The sequence below is a fragment of the Notamacropus eugenii genome, chromosome 4 (genome assembly GCF_028372415.1).
Source record: "Notamacropus eugenii isolate mMacEug1 chromosome 4, mMacEug1.pri_v2, whole genome shotgun sequence".
NCBI lineage: Eukaryota > Metazoa > Chordata > Mammalia > Diprotodontia > Macropodidae > Notamacropus > Notamacropus eugenii.
This window is the reverse complement of record NC_092875.1, coordinates 53,291,958-53,315,946: the sequence shown is the minus strand read 5'-3', so window position 1 is coordinate 53,315,946 and position 23,989 is coordinate 53,291,958. Positions and strand designations below refer to the sequence as shown.

At 39.7% G+C, this 23,989-nt stretch overlaps 1 protein-coding gene across 8 annotated transcripts in view; it reads right to left on the bottom strand.

Moving 5' to 3' along the window:
* Positions 1-23,989, bottom strand: part of ELAVL1 (ELAV like RNA binding protein 1) — a 78,998-nt gene that overhangs the window by 20,490 nt on the left and 34,519 nt on the right. For all 8 annotated transcript variants that reach the window (XM_072600980.1, XM_072600983.1, XM_072600985.1 and 5 more), the window contains one exon: positions 14,828-14,931. In XM_072600980.1, coding sequence (XP_072457081.1) covers positions 14,828-14,931 — 104 coding nt within the window. The remainder of the gene's footprint in view (positions 1-14,827; positions 14,932-23,989) is intronic.

Genomic DNA, 23,989 nt, shown 5'->3' with positions numbered 1-23,989 from the left:
ACTGTCTGTCCCCTTAGAAGGAAAGAGCAGAATATCTCAAGTATTTCTGTGTATGTCCATGCTTAGGATGAACCTGGGTTGTACAGAGAGGAGGGCAAGGAATAAGTCTCTAAGAATGGACAACAGAGGCAAAGGGAGTTTGACTTGCCACAATTAGGGGCATTCTAATCCTCCCCTCTTCACTGTCTTTTCATCCCCTCTGTCAGTTGTTTAGACCCTTTTCAGGCCAGTCAAACAATGGAGCTACTTGACTGCTCACACAGTTTGGATAGGATAGGAGACATCAACTATAACTCTGGATATCATGAGGGACCACCAGGCCATCTGTCCTAGCTCTATGCCTTCCAGATCTCTGGTACTGCCAGCTGTACTAATGTAATCTAGGGAGGCCTGGGCATTGTCATCTGCCTGCTGTTGTACCCTTAGAACTCTGGGGGCTTTCGATACACCCTACAGCCAGTTTCTTTTATATGTTGTCTCCCACAATCAGAGTGTGAGCTCCTTCTTGAAGGCAGGGGTTGTCTTGCTTTTTGAAAAATTTGTATTCCCAACACTTACTTAGTAAAATCAATTCACTTCCTTCCTTTTTTCTTCTCTTCCACTTCCAAAAGTAACTGTTTTCTACAACGCAAAGAGCTATGGGTACCACCCAAAACTTCTGCTAGAGGTGAAAGAGCCAGTAGCTAACTTTGCAGGCAGTTTGCATGCACAAATAGCTATGGATTAGGAAATGAGAAGATGATTGATAAAAGGTGATTTCTTCCTCAACAAATGTCTGAGGTTTGCTCAGGTTTTCCCAGATACTTTCAAGAAAGGTCTCCTATGGAGCTACAAAGTGGCCAGGCACTCTTATTATAAATGGAATTTACTGATGTACATCACTACTCATATGCCAAAGCTCAAACAGGGCAACTAAACTTCATCTCAAAAGTATAACTTGGAGCCCTGTGTCCCAAGTACAGTCAGTTCTCACATAATATATAAACCAGATTGTTCCATAAACTCTCTTTCTTCATGGGACTTCCTGGGGTCCCACCCCTTTAATTGCTCTATGTCGAGGACCCCTGGCATCAGTCTACACTAGCACTGCTGTGCAGCCGCCACCGTACAACACACACTGCTGCTGTGATCTGCCAAGAGTTGTTTTCTGAGCTGGAGTGGATAAAGCAATAACTGTCTATATGTTACATAAACTCATAAGAGACACTGAAGGTGCCCAAGTAAAAGACAATCAGCCCACCTTTAAGTATCTTTTTAAAAATTAATTTATTTGTTTTCAGTTTTCAACAATCACTTCCATATGTTTTAAATTTTCTCCTCCTCCTTCCCTCCTCCCTCAAGATGATAAGCAATCTTATATGTGCAATCTTCTCCACATACATTCTTCTTAAATACATTTTCACATTAGTCATGTTGCATCAAATTAAAACGAATGGGAGTAACCATGAGAAAAACCAAACAAAATAAAACATAACAAAAGAGAAAAAAGTCTGCTTCATTCTGCGTTCCGATTCTATAGTTCTTTCTCTAGATGTGGTTGGCATTTTGCCTCAAGTGTCCTTTGGGAATGTTTTAGGTCCTTGCATTGCTGTGAAGGGCTAAGTCTATCTGAAACAGACCTCGTACACTGTGGCTGTTACTGTGTATAATGTTTTCCTCGTTCTGCTCATTTCACTCAGCATCAGTTCATGTATGTCTTTCCAGGTTTTTCTGAAGTCCACCTATTTGTCATTTCTTATAGTATAATAGTATTCCATTACACTCACCTACCATAACTTGTTCAGCCATTCCCCAATTGTTGGGCATCCACTCAATTTCCAGTTCTTGAACACCACAAAAAGAGTTGCTATAACTATTTTTGTACACGTGGGTCCTTTTCCCATTTTTATGATCTCTTTGGGATATAACCCTAGAAACGATATTCCTGGGTCAAAGAGTATGCACATTTTTATAGCCCTTTGGGCATAGTTCCAAATTGCTGACCAGAAGGGTTGGATCAAGCTCATAGCTCCACAAACAATGAATTAGCGTTCCAACTCTCCACACATCTTCTCCAACATTTATCATCTTCCGGTTTCATCATGTTAGCCAATCTGATAGGTGCGATATGATACCTCAGAATTGTTTTGATTTGCATCTGTCTAATCAACAGTGATTTTGAGTATTTTTTCATATGACTATATATAGCTTTAATTTCTTCCTCAGAAAACTGCTTGTTCATATCCTTTGACCATCTATCAATTCCACCTTTAAGTATCTTACAACAAAGAGATAAGTCACAGAGACAACAGCAATACAAACAATAGAGACAGAGTACAAAGACCTACAAGTTCAAGGAAGGGAAATATCAATTTGTAAAACCTGTAATTGGAATTAAAAAGCAACTTATCAAGAAGTATGAAAATAAACGTTGATGAAGTGTTAAGGCATGACCAAAGGTAAAAGGAGGAAAGGCTACCTAAAAGAGGGGAGTTTTAAAAGCACAGTATAGAGGAAATGGCATTAAATTGAGAATCAAAAGACCTGGGATCTAATCTTTCTCATATTTTCCCTTTTCTGGGCCTCAGTTTTTCCATATGTAACATAAGGGGGTTGGACTAGAGGATTTATAAGATATTGTGTTGCTCTGACATTCCATTAATAGGATTCTGAGTTACAAAAAGGTTACAGACTTTAAAGAGGATAGCAAAAGTAGAGGTATAGAGAGGGGAACTAGCAAGCTCTACACAGGGGTCAACATTCAGGGCTCAGGTAGGAAATAATGAGAGATAAGGCTAGAAGGTTATGATAGGACTAGTTAGAGAATCCTGGAATCTCAGAGCTGGAAGGGGTTCATCTATTCTAAACTATAGTCTTGACAGGAATCACACTGATCATTTGGTTGGTTGTTGTCCTTCATTATCGAAATCTCTATCTGAATAAGCTCTAGTGAGGGGTAAATCATTATCCTCAAAAGCAGCCCATAGTATTTCGGGAGAGCTCTAATGGTAGGATATTTTTCCTTGGAATGGGAAAGCACTATTAAGTTCTTACTATATACCAAACATCATGCTAAGCTCTGGAAATACAAATAGAAAAATCATGATAGTTACTACTCATATTCTAATGGAGGATACAACATAGAAAGAAGGGTTGGTTTTTATGTTTAATTCCTGGAAGATGGAAAGGCCAGGTCGTACTCTGGCAGGGAAAGTAAAAGGACAGATGGCAAGGCCTAGAGCATTCTGGGGAGTAACTGAAGGGCAGACAGCTGGTTTCCTACCAAGAAGCTAGTGGATTAGAGTGTTAGAGTAAAGAGGGACTCTGGGATATCTCCAAAAGAGATAGAGAACTGGAGCTCTCTTGTGTTCAAGAAAAATGGGGCCAGTGGGGCACTGAAGGTTGGTTGGGGAAGGGGAAAGTCCCTGGCTCCCATCAGGTAATTACTGATCACTCTATCCTTCTGTTATCTGTTGGTGGGGAAGGGAAAGAAAGTCTCTGCTCTTCAATGTGGTGCTGGTGGAGACAGTTAGTTCTGTGTCATCTTCCTTAAATCAAAACTTAAATATGACACACAGAAAAACTGACTGACTAAATGTTTCTTGATGACTTCCACCTATTGCTCATAGTCTTGGTCCTGGGGGCAATCAGAATAAGTCTAATCCCTCTTCCATGTTGACAGTCCTTGAAATACCTGGAGAGTTCTCTTGGGCCTTAAAGCCTTCTCTTCTCTTCTCAAGGGAAAAATCACTCCCATTCCTTCAACCAATCCTCATATTACACAGGCCTGAGGGTTTTCACTATCATAATAGCTCTTCATTGAACACTCTCCAGCTTATCAACTTTCCTAAAATATAGTTTTTAGACTTGAAGACATCATTTTAGATGTAGCCTGATCAGACAAGAGTATAACACAATTTTTCTCTTTCTACTCCTGGACACTGCTTCTCTTATTGAAGGGCAAGAGTATAATAGCTTTCTTTGCTTCCTGATGATACTGCTGACACATAATGGACTTGCTGAGCACTAAAACCCCAAACTGTTTTCAGATAAACTTCTATCTAGTCATGTTTCCTCCATCTTGAATTTGTGAAGTAGATTTTTTTAAACCCAAGTGTTAGCTCTACATACCAAATTTCATTTCATTAGATTCAGCCCAGTGTTGTAGTATACAGAGTTCTGTCTGAAATCTATAATCCCATGTGTTAGTGTTTTCTCTTAGTTTTACAAAATACGAAAATTAGATAAGCATGCCAACTATGCTTTAGATCAAATCACTGAAAATAATATTAAGTGGCACAGTTCTTTGAGCTACTCTATTAAAGGCCTCCTTATAACTGACTTTAAGATATTTAAAATGGTGCCCTCCTAAATGTGCAATAGTCTAGTCAACATCTATCTTTTCCACAAGAATAGCATGAGACACTTTTATCAAATACTTTGCTAAACTCTAAGTAAAGTATATTTACAGTATTCCCCTAATCTATCCATCTAATAATTCAGTCAAAAAAGAAAATGAAATTAATCTAGGATAACCTGTTCCTGATGAAGCTGTGCTAGTTCTATGTGATCACCGCTTCCCTTTCTATATATTCACTAAGCATAAAGATAGGAACTAGTTTCTGATTTCATTGGTATAGGGAATTCCCAGGCAAGAAAACTCCCACTATAAAAGCAAGATCAATATTACCTTCTATGCAAATTAGCCTTAGAGAGTTGCCTGGGGCACAGAAAAGATAAGTGACCTTCCCTAGGTCAAATATCCAGTATGCCTCAAAGGCTGAACTTGAACCCAGGTTGTCCTTGCTTCAAGGCTAGCTCTCTATCTACAACAAGTCAACTGTCCATTTAAAATATTTTCTAGAATTCTGCCATGAATTGCAATGTGCAGATTCCATTATCTTTTCTTTTCTGAAAACAAAAATATTTGCTCTTCTCCTATCCTCCAATGCCTTCTCAATCCTACCCAGTCTTTCAAAAATCACTGACTCTGCAATCCCATCTGCCAGTTCTTTCAAACCAAAGATATAGTTAGTACATCTGACCTGAACTCATCAAGGGTAGCTGCTGCCCTCTCATCATCTTACTCATGTTGGGTATCAACTCAATAGTGGCCATCTTTATTCTATTCTTTCCAGTCCAAAGATTCTAGGCAGGGAAAACAATTGAACAGCATTGCATTCTCTACATGTTACTATTGTCTCATCTATCCCAAGCATTAACCTTATTCATCGTTTGAGCCTCCCCGTTCCTTAGTTTTCTTTACTAGATTCAACTTACTATGAGCTTTCCAATTCTTGACACTGTTGTTACAGGATGATGCCAAGGATTTGTATTCATCCTCTATCACCTTTCCTTGCTTCTGTCTTCTATACACATTTTTTAAAAATCTAAATTGGTAAGGTTGTATGTCCACATTAGTCTCTAGACAATGCCTAGTTTTCCTCCTCATCAAATTTTCTTCTTGGTCTTTCAAATCTGGCTTGATAGCTTCTTATCTCTCTGGAGTGACTTTTCCATAGAATTTTAGTTTATGGTATCCTATCTATTAAAAATTGACTATTCTAAAGTGTAAGATGAATTCACTTTATCCCTAGCTGTCCTCTCTTTATCACAAATTTGAAAATGATCTGGTTCCATTCCTTCAAAGTTCCTACTATCTCCATTCCAAGAACCATTCCTTTCTTGATGGTGAGATTCAGATACAGAATAGAAGTTTCCTCGTTGGTTCCTCTACCTCTTGAAGAATGAAACAATAACTACGCCAACAAATTATTAGCTTCTTCACTTATTGCTGAGAGCTCCAGCAGATTTCCAAACAAATGGAGTTCCTCATCAATATTACATATTATGCTTTGTGCCAGATGTGCTGTTTCCCAAAAAATTCACTTAGTTCATCTTTCTGTCAAGGTAGTCTATAGTATAATTGCCTCTTTTTTATATGGGGATATCTCTGTTACATGGGGATTTTGGATCCAGTAACTTTCTGGGTATCTCTACTGCTATTCTTTCAACACTACAGCTGTTCTCTAGATACCTAGTTGGGTAGGTATACATAGCCATCATTCTTCCTCCCTTTCTTTGTTCAGCTTAAGATCATTTTAATTAGATTTGTAAGATGCAAATACACAAGAGGCAAATACACTCACCCAAATTAGTTGTGTTCCACTGCTGTTTTTCCTATATTTTAAGGCACAGTCCAGAAATCCAATTCTCAGAGACCATATTCTTAACTTGTTTTTCACTTCCCAAATCTACCTCTTTCTTTTGATGTCCTTTGCATTCACCTATATCCCTAAAATCTTCAGTTTCTTGACTGAGGCTTTGTAATCTTTATCATTGTTTTCTAGGTTCCTTCTGGCAAAATTATTTGTGCGCAAGTGAATCACTAGAAATCATCTGATTTGACAAGTCCTGGGAAGTTCTCAGCCATGTCCTAGATGTCCTAGGAAGAGTGTAGAACTTGCTATTATTGTTGTCAGGTAGATAAATATCAGTTTCAGAACCTCCTCAGCAGGGAGTCATCAACCACTACTATTTACCTCTTTTTAGTCTCACTCTTATTATGCCAGATGACCTCTTACCTGACAACAACTGGGGATCCATATCATCATTTGTTGGAATGGAAGCAGAAGCAGTTTCCTCTTCAGTGTGTCCAGAACCTTCCTTTTTGTATCATATTCTCCAACTTCCTAACATATTAAGATTCCCCTCTAACCCTTCAAATCTTTTTCTTCTTTTCACATTGAAGCCTTTCTCTGCTGTTGTTTCCATTTTTAAGTCATTCTCCCAGATAACCTCAAAACTGGTTATTATCGCTTTACCTTTTCTTCTAGGAGAAAGACCAGTCTGTACTTTAAAAACAGTAATCACTTGGATATGTAAGATATACAAACACTGTACCCTCTATGAAAGCCCCTGAAAAATTCTCCATACTTCCTGGGTATGAGATGATCAGCTGTTAGGCATTCTTGCTAGGAGCTCATGGAAGAACTGTTATGTAAAAGTATCCATGCTTTTAGCTCTGGAATTGTCATTCTCTTTATCTCCAAAGAACAGTGTTATCACCACAACAGTCACACCCAACATCTTTTCCTTTCTTTTACCAAGCTCTAACCTATTTTGATATTTATTAAGCATGTACTATATGCCAGGAACTGTGCTAAATACTGGAGATCCAAAAAGAAAAAGAAAGTCTCTACCCTCAAGGAACTTATAATCTAGGAAAGACAATACCCTTTCTGGGTGACAGCGGGGGGGGGGGGGGGGGGGGGGGGTGCCGGGTGCCATGCTGCAGCAGATGTTAGACTTGAAACCAAGCAGAACAACTTGTGTCAAATGAAGAGATGGATTTGAAACCCTCTATAAAGGGAGGCTATGGGAGGAACTTTTCACTCTGCCGTTCAGGCCTCCAAATGGAGGTACCTGCATCTGCAGGTACTGATGAGGTATGACCAACAAGGATGAAGCAAATCCTATGATGATGATAAGTCTCCTAGTGATAAGTTTTTCCTGGGCAAGACATAATGAAGATGAGAGATCTGAAACCAATCAGAACAGCTGGTGGCAAATGACGAGATGGTTTCCTCTTGATTAAAGGAATGACCTTTTGTTTTCTCTTCAAATGTTTCTCCTTCTGCTTCTCTTCCTTCAGCTCCTCCTCCACTTTATCAGATCCTTTGGCTTTAGTCCTTCTCAAATCCTTCTTCAGTTGTAGTCTTTCCTAAAGTTTTCCTTACATAAATGTGTAAATAATGAGATAAGGACTATGAAGTGCCAAATAGTGTGGTTTTCAGGAGAGTCACTCCTTTCCTAGCTCTATTCTTGACTCTCCAGATTTCTCCACCAAGCCCAGTAGGGCTAACATTCTAATTCCCGCTTTTCAGGTCACTTCTAAGCATTCTCCATTACAATATAATCTCCTTGAGGGCAGGGACTATCTTTTTTTTTTTTTTTTGGCTTGTATTCATATTCTTGGTACTTAGCACAGTGCCTGGCACACAGTAAGTGTTTAATAAATGTTTGCTGACCTGACCTAACTTAACCCTTAGAGGCAAATGAACAAGCTCTTTGTAGGATGATTCAGACCTCCAGAGAAAGACAAAGCAGAGGGTAAGCTAATAAGTTCTTTTTTCTAGACAGATCTTTTATTAAAATGTTGTCTAGGCTATCCGTTCTGACCAGATGGGAAGGAGTGGGAGGAGGGATGTCCTTTTATTTAGCTGTCACCACCCCAGTTTATGATTTCACTACAAACTAGAATAGGTGTAGAAGAATTTTAAAAAGTGGTCATCACATCCTCCACTGCTTAGGTCAGGTCTAGCTGTTATTTAGGGGTCAAGGGATAGATGAGTAGGGAAGATAGAGATTAAGTAAAGAGCAATATCTAAATATTCTCCCAAAAATCTAATGGAGAGAGAATAAGGGAAGAGGCCAGAGCAAGGAAGAAAGAGCAGTATAAAGAAAAATCAAGATGCAGGGAATTAGTAATCCTCAATTATGTATCAAAAAAAATTGTTTAAGAGTAAAAGGAGTAATTTAAGCTTGGAATAAGCTACAGCAACATGATAACATACATGTGCCATCTACTAATAACCACAGGGGCAATACTTTCTACACAGGAATCTCGATGTGCAAAGCCAAAACAGAATGGCCCTATGTGAAATAATAGGAAATAAGTACCCAAAAGATGTGGAATCACCAGAGAAATCCCTAAGAGAAAATGGCAACTGCAATTGGCTACTGAACACACCAAGCAATGTTATGTATGGAAAAACCAATGAGGAAAATAAATAACAACAATAACAGCAGCTCCCATTTCTCCAGGGTTTCCAAGTTCACAAAGCATTCCGGATCTAGACTAGTCTAGTGAATAAAGGGGGCTATTTTGGAGTTAAGAACTAATTTCAAACACTACCCCCTGACTCAGCTAGCCTTCTGACCTCACTTAACCCCTCAGTGCCCCAAGCAACTCTCCAAGACTGTAACTTACAGAAAAACCTTTAATCTGTATTTAATCTGCAAGGTACTTTTCCCACAGGGAGTAACCCCCACTGATGAAATCATAAGACTCCTCTAAAAAAAAACTGATATGCAGGAAGTGTAGTACTGGGAGAAAAACAAGAATAGGCTTATTAGCTGGAGGTACTTACAGGGACAGAATTGAAAAATGACAAAGGGAAATGATAAGGAAGAACAAGGAATTAAAGAGGGGGGTGAAATCTCACCCTCAATATGGAATGGCATAAAAAAGGCCACATCTCCTCAATTCAAAAAAAAAAAATTGAACTCTTTATTTATTTAACTTACTTTATTCTGATGTTTTCCAAAAAACATGTTTCCAAAAAATATAAAAACCATGGTAAGCACCCTTTATCCCAATCACCCAGAACATTACCCTTCAGCAAGGACTATATCTAAGGCACCCTGGAGGGATGGTTCTCTAGCTTAGCTTTAAGTGCCTCCAGAAAAGAAAATTCTACCGTCTCTCTCTTTGTGAGCCATTTGTTAGGGTCTTCCTAGAGAGTTTCCCTAGAACACAGTGATGGATAAACCCACAGAAACTATGACTACTCTACATCAACACCTTTGAAAGGTACTTAATCAGTGTGAACACTTACTTACTCTACCAATGCAAATATCAACTCTCCTTATTTCCTAAGTGTGCTGTGGCTGAAAAGTCCATCAACCAGCAGTCACCTCTTCTGTAATGAGTCTCTGCATTCAGCCAACCCATTACCAGGTAGCTGATGTACAGAACGTCTCCAGGGTCCCAACCTGGTAAGACTTGCTAGTGCCAGGAGGTTACTAGCTTCGAGAGCCTGAGGTTATGTCATTCAATTCATTAAGCATTTATCAAGCACTTACTATATGCCTAACACTGAAGGATACAAACAGTTCTTGCCCAAACCAATTAAAGCATTAAGGGGCATACAATTTTAAGATGTTTACAATCTGATTAGAAAGTAAAATTACACACATTGCACACAGCAGGTGTCTATTGAATGACTGATTAACTAAATGTTAAAATGTGCACTACTGATATTAACATAATAGGACTTCAGAAACATGGACTAGAGAAACAAGACAAGACAGAGCTTGAGTTGGACCTTAAAAGATTAGAGTTTTAATAATGGAAGAGAAAGAGCAGTTTCTATTATATCTTCATCTGTAAAGAAAAGGCAGTTAACTAGGTTCTAAGGGCCCTTCTGACTAATTTTGTCTGACTCCATGATCAAGACAGGTATGTGTATGAATGTAAATGGTGTGTGCATTTGTATATGTACATGTGGTACATGCAGTGCACATGTGCACTGTATGGCATGCACATATGTACATGGAGGTGTCTACATGTGTATGTACTGCGTGGTGTGTACACAGAGTGTATATGCATGCATTGTGTGCATATGTGGTACATGTGTATTGTGGTGTACATGTATGTAATGTTTGTATGTGTACTGTGTATGTAATGTCTGTGAATTGCACTGTGCAATTCACGTACGTGTGTGCACATCCATGTGGGGGGGTATATGTATAAACATGTGTGCTATGGAGGGCTGAAGGGAGTGGGAAGTAAATGGTAGAGAAGGGCCTCAGCAAAGGCACCAAGAAAGAAAAATGACCATGATAACTATAGGTGTGAAAAAGGAAACCGAGGGAAAAGGATGAGACATATGTAAACAATTTTAGGAAGATGAATGTGGCAGCGGTAAAACAGACAGCCTGGAGAAGGCAAGAGAACCCAGGTAGAAAGATCCATTAGGAGGCTGTTACAATAATCCCAAAGTGAAGCGATTAGGGTCTGAACTAGGGTGGTATCCCCCCCATCACTATACAGAGGAGGCACTTAATAAATGTTTGTTAAAAAAACAAATTCATGAGTGGAAATGGAGAAAAAAGAACATACAAGAGATATTCTGAAAGAAGAAATAAAAGGGCTTGATGACATACAAAATACACAGGATAAAAGAAAGGGGATCCAGTCTGGGAAACTGAAAAGATAGCGGTACTTTTAACAGAAATGGTATTTGTTAAGAAAAATCATTTTGGAGGGAAGTTAGTTCATTTGAAATTCAGTTTTGGTCATTTGGGGTTGGAGCTGATGGATGAAAGAATACCAAAATGGAAATATTTTGTAGGGAGCTGAAAACAGAGCAAAAGTGTAAACTTGGAATTATCTGCAGGGAGTTTAAGCCATGAGAATGAACGACCTCCTCAAGGGAGTGAATGAGGACAGAGGTCTGAAAAAAAAAGAGCCTGAAAGGGTCACCCTCTCATGTAGGGTCAGGAGCAAAAAGAGGCAGCAAAGGAGACAAAGAATGAGCTAGGAGAATGGGAAAAGTACAGCATCACAGAAACTAAAGGAGGAATAGGTTTCGAAAAGTTAGTGTTCAAATGACAGAAAAATCAAGGTTACTAAGAAATGACCACTGGATTTGACAAGGACATAATTGGTGACCTTTTAGGAAGCAGTGTAGAGCAGTGGTTTTGGAAGCCAGGTAACAAGTTAAGAAGAGACTGGTAAAGGAGAAACAGAAGATTACATGCACAGATCACATAGTCAGGGAGATGGTTAAAAAAAAAAAAGAAAGACACTGGATAGTAATTGGGAGGGGTGACAGTAGTGCCTATTGATCTGAGACTGGTAGAGCAGGCCGCTATGTTAATGGAGACCTACAAGATGTGGCTCAGTTTCGTTGTCTTCTTTGGCTGTATACCAAATCCTAACCTAGGGCAGGGAGGTTTGGGGTGTACAGGAAGGACTTGCACCTCTGGTGAAGGCTTGCCAAGCTCTTTTCAGGGCTGCTCATCCATCCACCTTTGGTGTCTACCTGGCACTCAACTCTCTTCTGTGGCTCCAAGAAGGTGTCACACACACACCCCAATAAACCATTTGGGCCGACAGGCTAAACCAGGTTAAGGATAACTGATGGGTGTCTACCTCAAGCATGCGAAGACTTTCCCTGGCAAAATGGGCAGATGAGAACAATTTGTTCCAAGAGCCACGAAGACAGTTGAAGCAGGCACTGTGGGGCTCTCAAAGAGCCTGGTTCCCACTGAAGATAACTAAGGTCATCCACTGCATCCCAGACCACTGAGATCTGTACTGACTTTTGTCTTGCCACTGGACTTTAATGTCTCTGGAAGAAACAGTAAGGCCAATGACTTTGTGCAACTCTGCCTCACCAAAATCCAATTCACATGCAAGTCAAGATGTCCCTGTGATGTTACTGGTTCTCTTTGAAAACAAAGGACAAACAACAACCTAGGGAAGTTATTTCAAGAAGTCCTACTGCTATTTCATGGAACCAATGTAACTGGCAAAAATAAACAAGAAAACAAAAACAAAGGAACCACCCAACTATGAGCTGATAAACCACGAAAGAATAACACCTCAATACACATCTTTGTAAACCAAAGGATAACGTCATTATTTCCATGTCTTGTAATCTATGCTGAATGATCACTATGTAAAAGATGATCCATAAACATAAAAACATAAGAAACATCAGGATGACAGGGACCTCCAGCAATCCCCTTCCTACCACTTTGGTACCTAAGTTACCTGGACAGGGGCTAGCTAGCTGACAGTTAACAAATTCAACGTCTTTGGGCACAAGTACTATCTACAAGATCCCTCACCAGGAACAACAAGCAAGACACTTCATTTCAATGCAAGCCAGAGCTGAAGCCCCCAGGAATCACTCTGATAGAATCCAGAAGCAGGATTCAAGAAGAAGACATGCAGACCCTGGCCCATCTGGAAGAACCCTGACTGTTGGGGCTGCCCATTCTGGGCTTCCTAGCAAGTTCACACTGGTCAACTGCCAAATCTCAGAGGTGTGGTCAGGGCCAGAGACCACTGGGCTGGCATAATTCATCAAGCACTTATAAAGCAACTTCCATGTACAAGGCACTGTGCAATGAGCTGGAAATGCGAAGACAAAAAATCCTAAAAAGCCTCTCTACCCTTGAAGATCTTGGGAGGACACAACATTCATACAGGTAAGCACATACAAGATAACTGGAAGAGAAAAAGAACACTAACAACTGGAAGCATCAAAAAGACTTCCCACAGGAGAAGGCTTAAGTTTAGCCTTGAAGAAAGCCAAGGATTCTAAGAGATTGAAATGAGGAAGTTTATTTTAGGCAGGTAGGACAGCCTGCACAAAGAAAGGGAGGTAGAAAACAGGTCAACAAAAAGCTTGGCTTGGAATGTAGATGACTGAGGAGGAGTAATAAGAAATAAGCCCAGAAATTCAGACCAGGACTTCATTTGTACCTAATCCAGATAAATAAATATTGGTAAAGGGCTAAGCAGACCTGGCTAACTAACTTTTTGGCATTACTTTCAGTCAGCAACAACACAAAAAGCAAACTCTTGGTATCATGGCAACTAATAGCATGCCTCCCAGAACTGTGAAATTGTGAAAATCCTACATGATCTCTGCCATCCCCCCATACACACACACACACACACACACACACACACACACACATAAATAAACGTGTGTGTGTATGTGTGTGTGTGCATGTGTGTGGTATATATCTCTTGTTGTTCAATCATTCCTGACTCTTTGTGACCTTGTAGACCATAACATGCCCAAATTGTCAATGGGGTTTTCATGGCAAAAATATCAGAGTGATTTGACATTTCCTTCTCCAGTGGATTAAGGAAAACAGAAGTGAAGTGACTTGCCCAGGGTCACACAGCTATTACGTGTCTGAGACCAGATTTGAACTCAGCTCCTCCTGACTCTACTCATCGAGTCACTCAGCTGCCTCCAACGTCCCCACTGCCCCCCCTACAAACACACATGCCTCTTTTTGCTCTTATTTTTTTGTTCAAATTAAAGGTGAACAGCTTGCAAATATTAATCTGTGATAAGTCAGATGGATTATCATGAAACTTAACCAAAGGGCTTATGGGGTATGTAAAGGGGGAAAGGATAAGAAAGGATACAGAAGAGGGGACAAGAAAAAAGTAAAATTGAGTTAAATGTGAAATAGAAGCCTAGGATTATTACAATTAATCAACTAAGATCAAACACAAAATACTTAATTATCACCTCCTACGCGCCAGGCAGAGTGGGGGATACCTGAGGCAGCTAAGTGTTACAATGGTTAGTGCTGGGCCTGGAGTAAGGAAGACCTGAATTCAAATATGGCCTCAGACACTTACTAGCTGTGTGATCCTGGGCAAATCACTTAACTTTTGTCCGTCTCAGTTTCCTCATCTGTAAAATGAGAATAATAACCCTCCTCACACGGCTGTTGTGAGAATCAAGTAATACTTGTAAAATGCTAGTAGCACAATGCCTGTACATAGCAAGTACTGAATACTGCTTTCTCCCTCCCTACTACGTAATCTCTACCCTCAAGAAGCTTACATGTGAGCAGTGAATGGCCTTGAATTCAATGACTTCTTGAAGTTCTTTCTGCACTATTTTCTTTTTAATTTACTCCTGTGATTATGGCTACTGCCAAAGGAGGTCTTAGAAACAATATCTGGCATATTACCATGTCTTGGGTGGTTTTGAAAGCTAGCAGAATGTTTCCCTGTAGGTAATAGTCTTACTAATGTGCTCCAAATGGAGAATCTGGATGTTACAATATTGCAGGAACCTTGGGAAACCATCTCTTTTTCTTTGATTTTTAGTTTCAACCATCAGGAATATGATTCCATCACACATGATTTATTTAATTTCTCAAATAGAAAAAGAATGGAGATAAAACATGGTCTTCTGAAGTACCAAAACTCGGAAGAGAATCTCTTTTAATTACACACTAGGAAGTGGTTGGGTCATTGGAACACTTTTTAAGGGAAGTTGTAATAAAACCTCTTTACCTTAATGGTTTTTGACTGGAGTCTCAGGCCATTCAGTGTGTTTATTGCTCTTTCGGCATCTTTTGCAGTCACGTAATTCACAAAGCCATAGCCTAAGCTGTGTCCTGCATGGAAGAACATATATAACGTTTAAAATGAACCACCACCACCACCAAGGAATCCCAAGGTTTGTTTTTTGCAAAAATGTTGGTTATCTATTATAGAAATCTCCCTCTATAACTAAAGACCACACCCAAATAGCAAAGACTTAGTCAATTTTTCACTAATTATGCCCAGCAGACCTGGGCAAGTACCTTGAAGCTGTCAGAACTGAGTGAAGGACTATGGGATACCTGAAACCAGGACCCCACTTCTAAGCATGAAATTACTGACTTAAATGCTTCATCTTTTTACCTCAGGTTAATTCAAACAATTGTAGATAATAAGAAAAACTGTAAGACCACAGAGATATGAACATCATTAACAATAAACCAGAGGCTAGATCTATGCCTTTCATAAAGAAAAGAAGCCAGGAGCATGGAGCAAGCACCATGTCGTGGCATCATTCTTATCATATGATGCCACTACCCTCATTCTTTGGGGGATGAGTAAGAGGGGAGTTGTAAACTTTGACTTATCTTTCACAAGACTATGCAATCTGTTCCACTCCTCTTGAGCCAGTATCCATGGACAAATTTGATGCTTTGGGGCAAGAAGCTGGTTTTCTTTTCTTTTTTTAACTGATCCATACAGTGACCTGGAGGCATAACTCTCAGTGGACAAGGAAGATGAAGTTACTTACCTGAGGCTCCTTTTCTCTGAATATGAAAACACTAGATGTCCAATGACAACAGAACTATCTCTGAAAAGAGCTGCTTTTGGCTGACTTGCAGGTTATTTCCATTATGTTGGACATGGGCACTCCCTAATGCCGCTCCTGAAGGGGCAACCTCAGTTTCCCAAGCCTCAAGAAAACTAACAGGAGCTGGTTAACAGGACAGCAACAACCATGATAATAATCACAGTCTACTACAGAAGAAGAGCCACGAAAATGCCCGATCTCCCAGCCCAATTCCTTCTTTGCACCCATACCAGTGTAACTCACCACCCTGATGTAGAAGACAGGCCTCGGGGCAGAGCAAACAGGGTACTAGACTCAAGAATGAGGGAAGATCTGGCTTAAAAGCTTGCTCTAGATACATCTTAGATGGATGACACTAAGCTGCTTAATCTCTTTATGCCTTAGTTTCCTTATCCATGAAATGAAAGTGTCAGGACTTGCTGGCTTCTGTGCTGTCTTCCAGCTGCAGATTTATGATTCTAGGAGTTTTTCATCCTCACATTCAAGGAAAGGGGGTTATCAAAACTAACTTCCTCTCTTGGAATGGATTACATATTGGATGTTAACAACAGGTGATATATCTGGACCAAAAATGGGCCTGGGACACTGACCTTGTAGGAGACCAATCAAAATGTTATTACCTTCTGGTGCCTAGATAAAATCCTTGATCCACTAGGTGTTGAGGGAAGTTCACATTACTAATTTTGTCCTTCTCAGCTCAGAAGCTTTCCCTGAAGTTGTAGTTGAAATGGCACTTTCCCTACTCAAATTAGTTCCAATGAGAGCAAAGCCATAGAATAAGACTGTTCCAACTTGGAAAAATCCTAGAAATCCCTTAATCCAACTTCTCATATAGTACAGGAATCCCTAGTTCAATATCCCTCAAAGATGGTCATCCAGCCTCTACTCAAAGAGCAGTGTTCCAATGGACAGCTCTAGCTACCAGAGAGCTCAAGGAATCTAGAGTTGACAGAGCTTAGAAGTTATTTAATCTACACACTCATAACCACACAGTTCTTTCTTAAGCTAAGCACTAGTAATTGGGAGGATCAGGAGAGGCTTCATGCAGATGGGACTTCAACTGCATTGTAAAAGAATAGGACTGAGATGGAGGTAAGAAGAGAGTGCCTAGCAAGACAGCCAAGGTAAAGTACAATTTTCCTTTTTTTTTCCTATGGGAAAATGGACCCCAATTTCCAATTTAGAATTCAAAATGGCAAGGACATTTCTCACTCTACTACAATTCCAGTCTCTAAAGGAGAATCTCCTCTATTGCTATCCCCTATGCAACAGCAGTGAGAGAGGGGGCTATTTCTCTCTCCTCTTGTTCATGGTGCCAACAACAGAAGGATCCCCCAAAAGAGTGAAAAGTAGACTCTGTTTCTGGAGGATCAGAGGTCCCAATTGCCTTTCTTTGCATGAGGGGGAATGGTGGACAGGAAGAGGAAGGAAAGGTGTTCTGCAGAGAAGAAGGAAGTTTCTGTAAGCTTGGCTTGAGACATGTTAAGCTATTATAATTAGAGGTATGGATTCTAGGCATATACCTTTCCTCATCCCCCAACTGTGATGTTGAGAACTTGCCTTTCCTCTTCCAAGCCATATCCATGTGTGATTTGTCTGAGTCCCAGGAAATTCCAGCACTGATCCAATGGATCAACCGAAGCGGAGAAAATAATACAATGATCCTAAGGTGGAAACATTCTATGAGAAAACTGTCAGAGACAGTTCTACACACAGGTTAGGTTCCCCTCCAAGAAAAAGGCCTTCCACCAAATTCCTCTTGTTGCAAGAAGGTAATAGCCAGCTTGCCTGAGATTAAGGAGCTAAGAATCCTGGAAGGATGTGAATTCCCCTAGAAGACTCAAGAGCCACCACTGATAGCACTCACAGGCAGAAATCTAAAGCCACTAGACTCCACCGAAGGATCTGAAAGTCCAGCAATGTAACTGTGGGACTTAGGTAGGTGAAAAGGATTGGGTGTGGAAGATCATTGGGCAGGGTGAAGGTGAAGTGGAGAGAAGAGAACAAGATAGTTAGCCACACCATAAAGGTCCCTTCCTCACATTGAAAGCATGAAAAGAAAGCTAAGTTTTGCATTATAAAGATTAGTCATCAAGGCAGAGGGAAGTTTCCTTACCAGTCTACACATTAGGAGGAAATCTGTGAAAGGAAAGCTCCCTGGCCACCAATACCTTTGCTTTGAAGGCAGTTAAGAGCTGGGAAGAGCATCACTCTTCTCCAAATTAATAGGATATGGGCAGGAGCAGAAATGGAAATTGGTCTAGAAACATTCCTGTGAAGGGATGGATATGTCCTCTGCATTCCTTCTAAGAGAATAAAAGCTGTAGCAAAAAGGGGCAAGGACTGGCTGAGGGAAGAAAATTCAGGGAGCAGTAAGCTAAATCCTTCAGTGACTGTTCTGGGCTTGACCATAAGGTTTGTTCGTTCGTTCAAAAAGGCTTAAAGGAGGGCTAGAGTAAGAGAAAGGAGACCTTCAGTTCTAACACAGCCTCAAAGGGTGAGGGGAGGGGAGGAAGAGGAAGAAAAGACGGCACTTGGGCTTTAGGAGTTCCTCTGAGAAAGATAAAACAGTGACGGTGGAGGTGGAGGGAATTAATACCAAGTCTCTAGTTCAAGAACAGAGGAATAGGAAGGAGCAGTCACCATCTGGTAAGGAGAAATAATTTCTGCAAGGTAAATTATGTAGATATGTACAAACTGACAACTTAAGAATAGGTCATGGAGAATTTAACCTACTGATGAAACACAAAGTTTTAGAAAAATTAGAATTTTCAAATTGAAAATGTAAAATGAAGTTGGATTTACAGGGATACTTCAAGTAGAGCATATGCTTAAGAATCATTTTTCTGTTTGTTTCTCCAATGACATGTTACAACTTACTTTTCCTTATAAATAAAAATTTATAGGGATACTTCCAAAAACAATTTGGAAATTTCAGGTGTTGCAGAATACAATGATTATGCTACATAACAAGCAAACTCCGATGTCTAATTAAAAACTCCTAATTTTCTTCCTAAAATCAGCACCCTCTCCCAAAGGTGAAGATTCTTAGCAAGCTAAGTGGAGCTAGGCAGCTAGGTGGCATAGTGGATAGAGCGCTACAGCTAAAGTCAGGAAAAGCAGATTTCAAATCCAGTCTCAGACACTTACTAGCTGTGTGACCCTGTCTACCTCAGTTTCCTCAATTATAAAATGGGATAAATTAAAGCACCTACCATACAGGGTGGTTATAAAGATCAAATGAGATAATAACTGTAAACCACTTAACACAATGACTGGCACATAGTAGGAGTTCTATAAATATTTATTCTCTTCTCTTCTAAAATTGGTCTGATCACTTTTCAACTCCACTTTCCCAGGGAAAAGCTCTTTTTCTTCCTCAGGACGCTCTGAACACTGCACATCACTGTGAATATGCTTGTTGTTTCTACTTTAGCAAGTTATATAGATGTTTATGTACATGTACGCACACATATTTACACGTACATGTACGCACACATATTTACACGTACATGTGTGTGTATGTGTGTCCGGAATATGAAGTGGGATCGTAGGCTATTACAACTAGGAGGGGCTTCAGAGACCACCTCCTTCAATTACCACATTTTACAGATGGGAAAATTGAGAGCAAAAGCAACTCACCTAAGATCATACAGTGAGTGACAGCCAAGATTAGAGCCCAGATTTCCTGACTCCCAGTCCAATATTATTAACACCACACTACAGGACAAGGTAATATTCGCTTTTTGCAAAAAAATGTTGGAAATAATTTTTTCATAAATTTTTTTAAAGTTTAAGTTGTATCACAGATTTAGAGCTAGAATGGTGAACTCAGAAACAATCTTATTTAAAGCCCTTATTTTGTAGAGGAGGAAACTGAGGTCCAGAGACAATAAGGGACTCCAGGTGACCCAGGCACTAACTCAGTGGCAGAGACAGGATTCAAAGGCAGACTTTCTGTCTCATGGTACCATACTTCCTCCACAGGGCTTACAATCCAAAGGACATTTCTTATACCTAATATTTATGAAATATAAGCCAACCCTGGCATACAAATCACCCTCAATTTTTACTAAAAATTTAGCTTATAATTTATATAGCCAAGCAGCCAAAAGTCTTGGCTTCGGATCAGGGAAGGCAGACAAACAGGAAATAAGGACTGTGCAGATGCTGCCTGGCCAGATGGAAATCACAGCAGCAGTGACAGTGAGCCAGTGTGCTCTAAACAGCTCCTGTGTACATGTTTCAAATACCATTTCAGACATCTGATAGGTTCTTTGTGTGTGTCTGGCTAGCTTTAGAATCTTTTTTGCAAAGCCAATAAAAATGGCACAGAACAGTTCAGGAGAGAGAGAGCAGCCATGGCCTTCCCTGTCTCCCCTTCTCCCCAAGCCTCTCCCCAGACATGAACACAGGAGCATATGGACATACCAAATGCTACCAAACTACGATGGCACTGGCTGTGTATGCACCATTTTTGAATTGTGGGTACTTCATAAATATCTGCTTATGTCCTGTCAGTGGTTGAGCTTTCTTTTGGATTGTGAAACAGCTGCACTTCCTCCTTCTCCTCACTTCAAGAGAGCCCAATTTTCTTTTCACTAATCTCTAAGTAAAACATATCATTTCCTTCAATTATTCAAAAACATTCTGTGAGAGGGTTCATATTTACCCAGACTACCAAAGAAGTCCAAGAGACATCCCTGCTCCAGAGAGCCTTCATGACAAAGGGGAGAAATCTGTGCAGCAGCATCATTGTGAACCAAAACACGTTCAGGTCACTGAGATACAGGACATGTTCAAAGCTCCCCTGTTTATGATTTTAAAGAACTAAGGCCTGACTAGGACACAATTTTTCTGGTCTGTTGTTTCATAACAATAATTCTAACAATAAGATATTTGCCTTGTACTTTACAGTACTCTATAGATTGGGGGTGGGGGGAGAGCAGAGTTGAGGGAAGTGAGCTGCCAAGAGAAGGCCCTGTATCCACAGCACCACACTGGGCTATGTTATATTTATTACAGCGCACTCTTAGGTGTTTGCATGTATGTACGTATGTATGTAAATGGGTATAAGTAGAGATGTACATACATGCTCCTATGTATATATATTACACATATATGTTTATGTATCTGGAGCAGACAGTAGAATCACAGAATCCTAGAACAATCAGAGATCACCGACATCAATGACCACATTTTTACAAATAAAAGTCCATGATTACAGCTCAGCTTAACCGGAGACAAGAACTAAAATAATAACTAAGAAGTACAAAATATATCTCTTTTAAAATAAGCCTCTCTCTCTCTCCCTCTACATATGTGTACATATATACACACACACTATACATAAAATATGTAAAATGTGTGTATGCATACACACACACACACACACACATATATATTTCCCCAAAGCACAATATCCAGAACATAAATGTATTATGAGTTTTTTCTCCCTCAGTGCTTTGCTTTAGGGGAAGGCAATTAATCTAAAGGTATAGCAAAAGGAGTTTCCATATTTTTTAAGATGTTTTACCTCCTATTAATTTCACAAATATATGTTTTAATTAGCTTTGATATAAAGTACCATTAAATTTTTATATGACTAAGATTAACCTTAAAACTATCACCGTGAAAAACAGCTTTCAAGTGTACTAGTTACATTTTCTAGAACAGGTGTGGTATAGCTAGATTTAGTCAGGAGTCAAATCCTAGTTCAGAAACTTGTTATATGACTTTGGGCAGTTAACCTTTCTGAGACTTGTTCATCTATAAATGAGGGTAATAACATTTGTACTATCTACCTCAGATAGTTGCTGTAAGAAAAGTCTTTTGTGAACTTTAAAGTTGAAGTTGTGAATAATATACATTAAGGTTATAGCAAAGAAGAATGGAATCTGAGTAGGAAAAAAAACAGAACATTTATAGGTTGTTAAATAGACAGTTGCTTCGGTATAATCAGCCTCAAATCACACACTGTCTCTGGGATAGAGCCCTCTGAGTATTGATCCTGGAATATGGGAACCCTAAGGAATCTTAATCATCAGATTCTCAGAATTTTTCCTCCTCACTAAGGATATTCTCTGTACACTGAGTGAGAACATACCACTAAGTATTAGGGTGTTTGATGTACAAATTGTTTTTGGTTTACTGAACTGAGTAAAACTCACTGACATTATACTCTTCTAAAAAATTAAATGTAGCTTATGTTTTACATGGTAATACTCTTGCTGGTTTCAATGGCTCTGAGCAAATCCTTAGAATCATTTCTTTGTGAGACTGAGCTCACCAAGGCCATGAGTTATATATGCTTCATGCTCATATTCCCTTGTAAACTAGAATGAATGAATTGGACAAAAGGTTAAGTACAATAAAGTCAGCAATAAAAAGCTATAAAATTCATTACTACAAGCAATAACTGAAGATTCTCTACTAAAATATACTGGCTGATATGTGAGAAAAATAAAGAAAAGTAAAGAACATACTGGAATTTCCCTCCATCCTATGAACTCAGAAATAGCAACTTCAATGTGTTTGGTAGGGGCTGGTCTGCTGGAATAGGAGAGAAACACAGATTTCCGACACTTTCTTCCTACAGTAAATGTTAAATTTCATAGAGTCATAAATCCCAAGTTTCCAGGAACCAAATGCATATATCTAGAGGTAGAAGCCAATCTGCTCTTCTCTAAGTCACAAATAAACCAGAGAGCTGGGAGAGATGGGGAGAAGAACTCAGATATACCAGTGCCCAAGATGCACAAGCTGCTTGAAAAGACATGCTAACAAAATATCATCATAACTATTATATTCAAATAAGGCATGTCATTGGGGGGGAGGGGGCAGGGCAGCTAGGTGGCAGCTAGGCAGCAACTATAGTGCTGGGCTTAGAGCCAGAAGACTCCTTTTCCAGAGTTCAAATCTAGCATAGTAACTATGTGACCCTGGGACAAGTCACTTAAGCCTATTCACCTCAGTTTCCTCATCTGTAAAATTAGCTGAAAAAGGAATGTCAAATCACTCCAGTATCTTTGCCAAGAAAATCTCTAATGGATTAACAAGAGTCTGACATGACTGAAAACAACTGAACAATAAGGACATTAAGAACAATATTCGAAGACATATATATACATATACACAACTAAAAGTAAGCCTATATGCAGCTTTGGGATTTGGGTTTTGTTTTTTGCTGTATATTCATGTCACACTCTTCTCAATCCCCTAAGGTTCCCCTTGCCCAGCCAACTTGGCTCTTAGGATCACAGATATGGCTTAAAATTTCCTCGTGTTCCCGCAGCAACAGAAATAATAACCAAAGCAAGTCAGAGGAGCTGGATTCAAATCCAACCTCTGTCACTTATTACTCATGTGACCCTGAGCAAGTCACTTGATCTTTATGGGCCTGTTTCTTTAACTACAAATGCAAAAGGTTGGATCAGATGGCCTATTTTTGAAGTTCATTCTTCTTTTCAATAGCTCTTGTTGTTAGCAAGTTTTTCCTGACATCAAGCCTAAATTTGGTTATTTGCAACTTGCCCTCCCTGTTATTGGTTGTTTTCGGGGGCTCAACTGATCCCTAGGTCTCATGTTTGCGGAGTCCAGTCTTGTCTGGGATCCTTTAACAGAACTTCATGTGCCAGACACAAATCACTCCTCCATCCTGGCTGTCTTGCTCTCTCCTCTAGACACTCCTCATTTGTAAATGTGGCACTCCAAATGAAACATGATACTCCAGATGTAGTCTGGCCAGGGCAGAAGACTGAGGAACCATCATCCACCTCCTCACAAGATCACAAATTTAGCGCTGGAAGGGACCTGATGAGAAGCTGTGCCTTTCTTCTATAGCTCAAGGTTGCATTCATTAGCTTTTCTGATGGCCACATCTCATACTGCTAACTCATACTGAACTTGCAATCCACTAAAACCCCTGGTTCTTTTTCAGACAAAGTGCTATTTATGACTCCCATTTTATATTTATGAAATTTGCTTTTTTAGCTCAAGTGTAAGACTATACATTTATCCCTCCCAAACTTCATCTAATTTGATTAAGCCCAATGTACTTGCCAAATAAGTTCTTCTGGATCCTGACTTTGTTATCTCAGATGTTAGCTAATCCAGCCAGCTTTTTGTCACCTGAATATTTTATAGTTATGTCATCTGTACCTTTATCCAGGTCACTGACACAAATGTTCAACAGTGCAGAGCCCAGTATGGATCCCTGTGGCACTTCCCCTGGAGATCTCTTGCTGAGCTGACATGGAATCATTAGTGGCTACTCAGAGTACAGTTATTCTTCTGTCTCATTGTGCTGTTTATTCTGCATT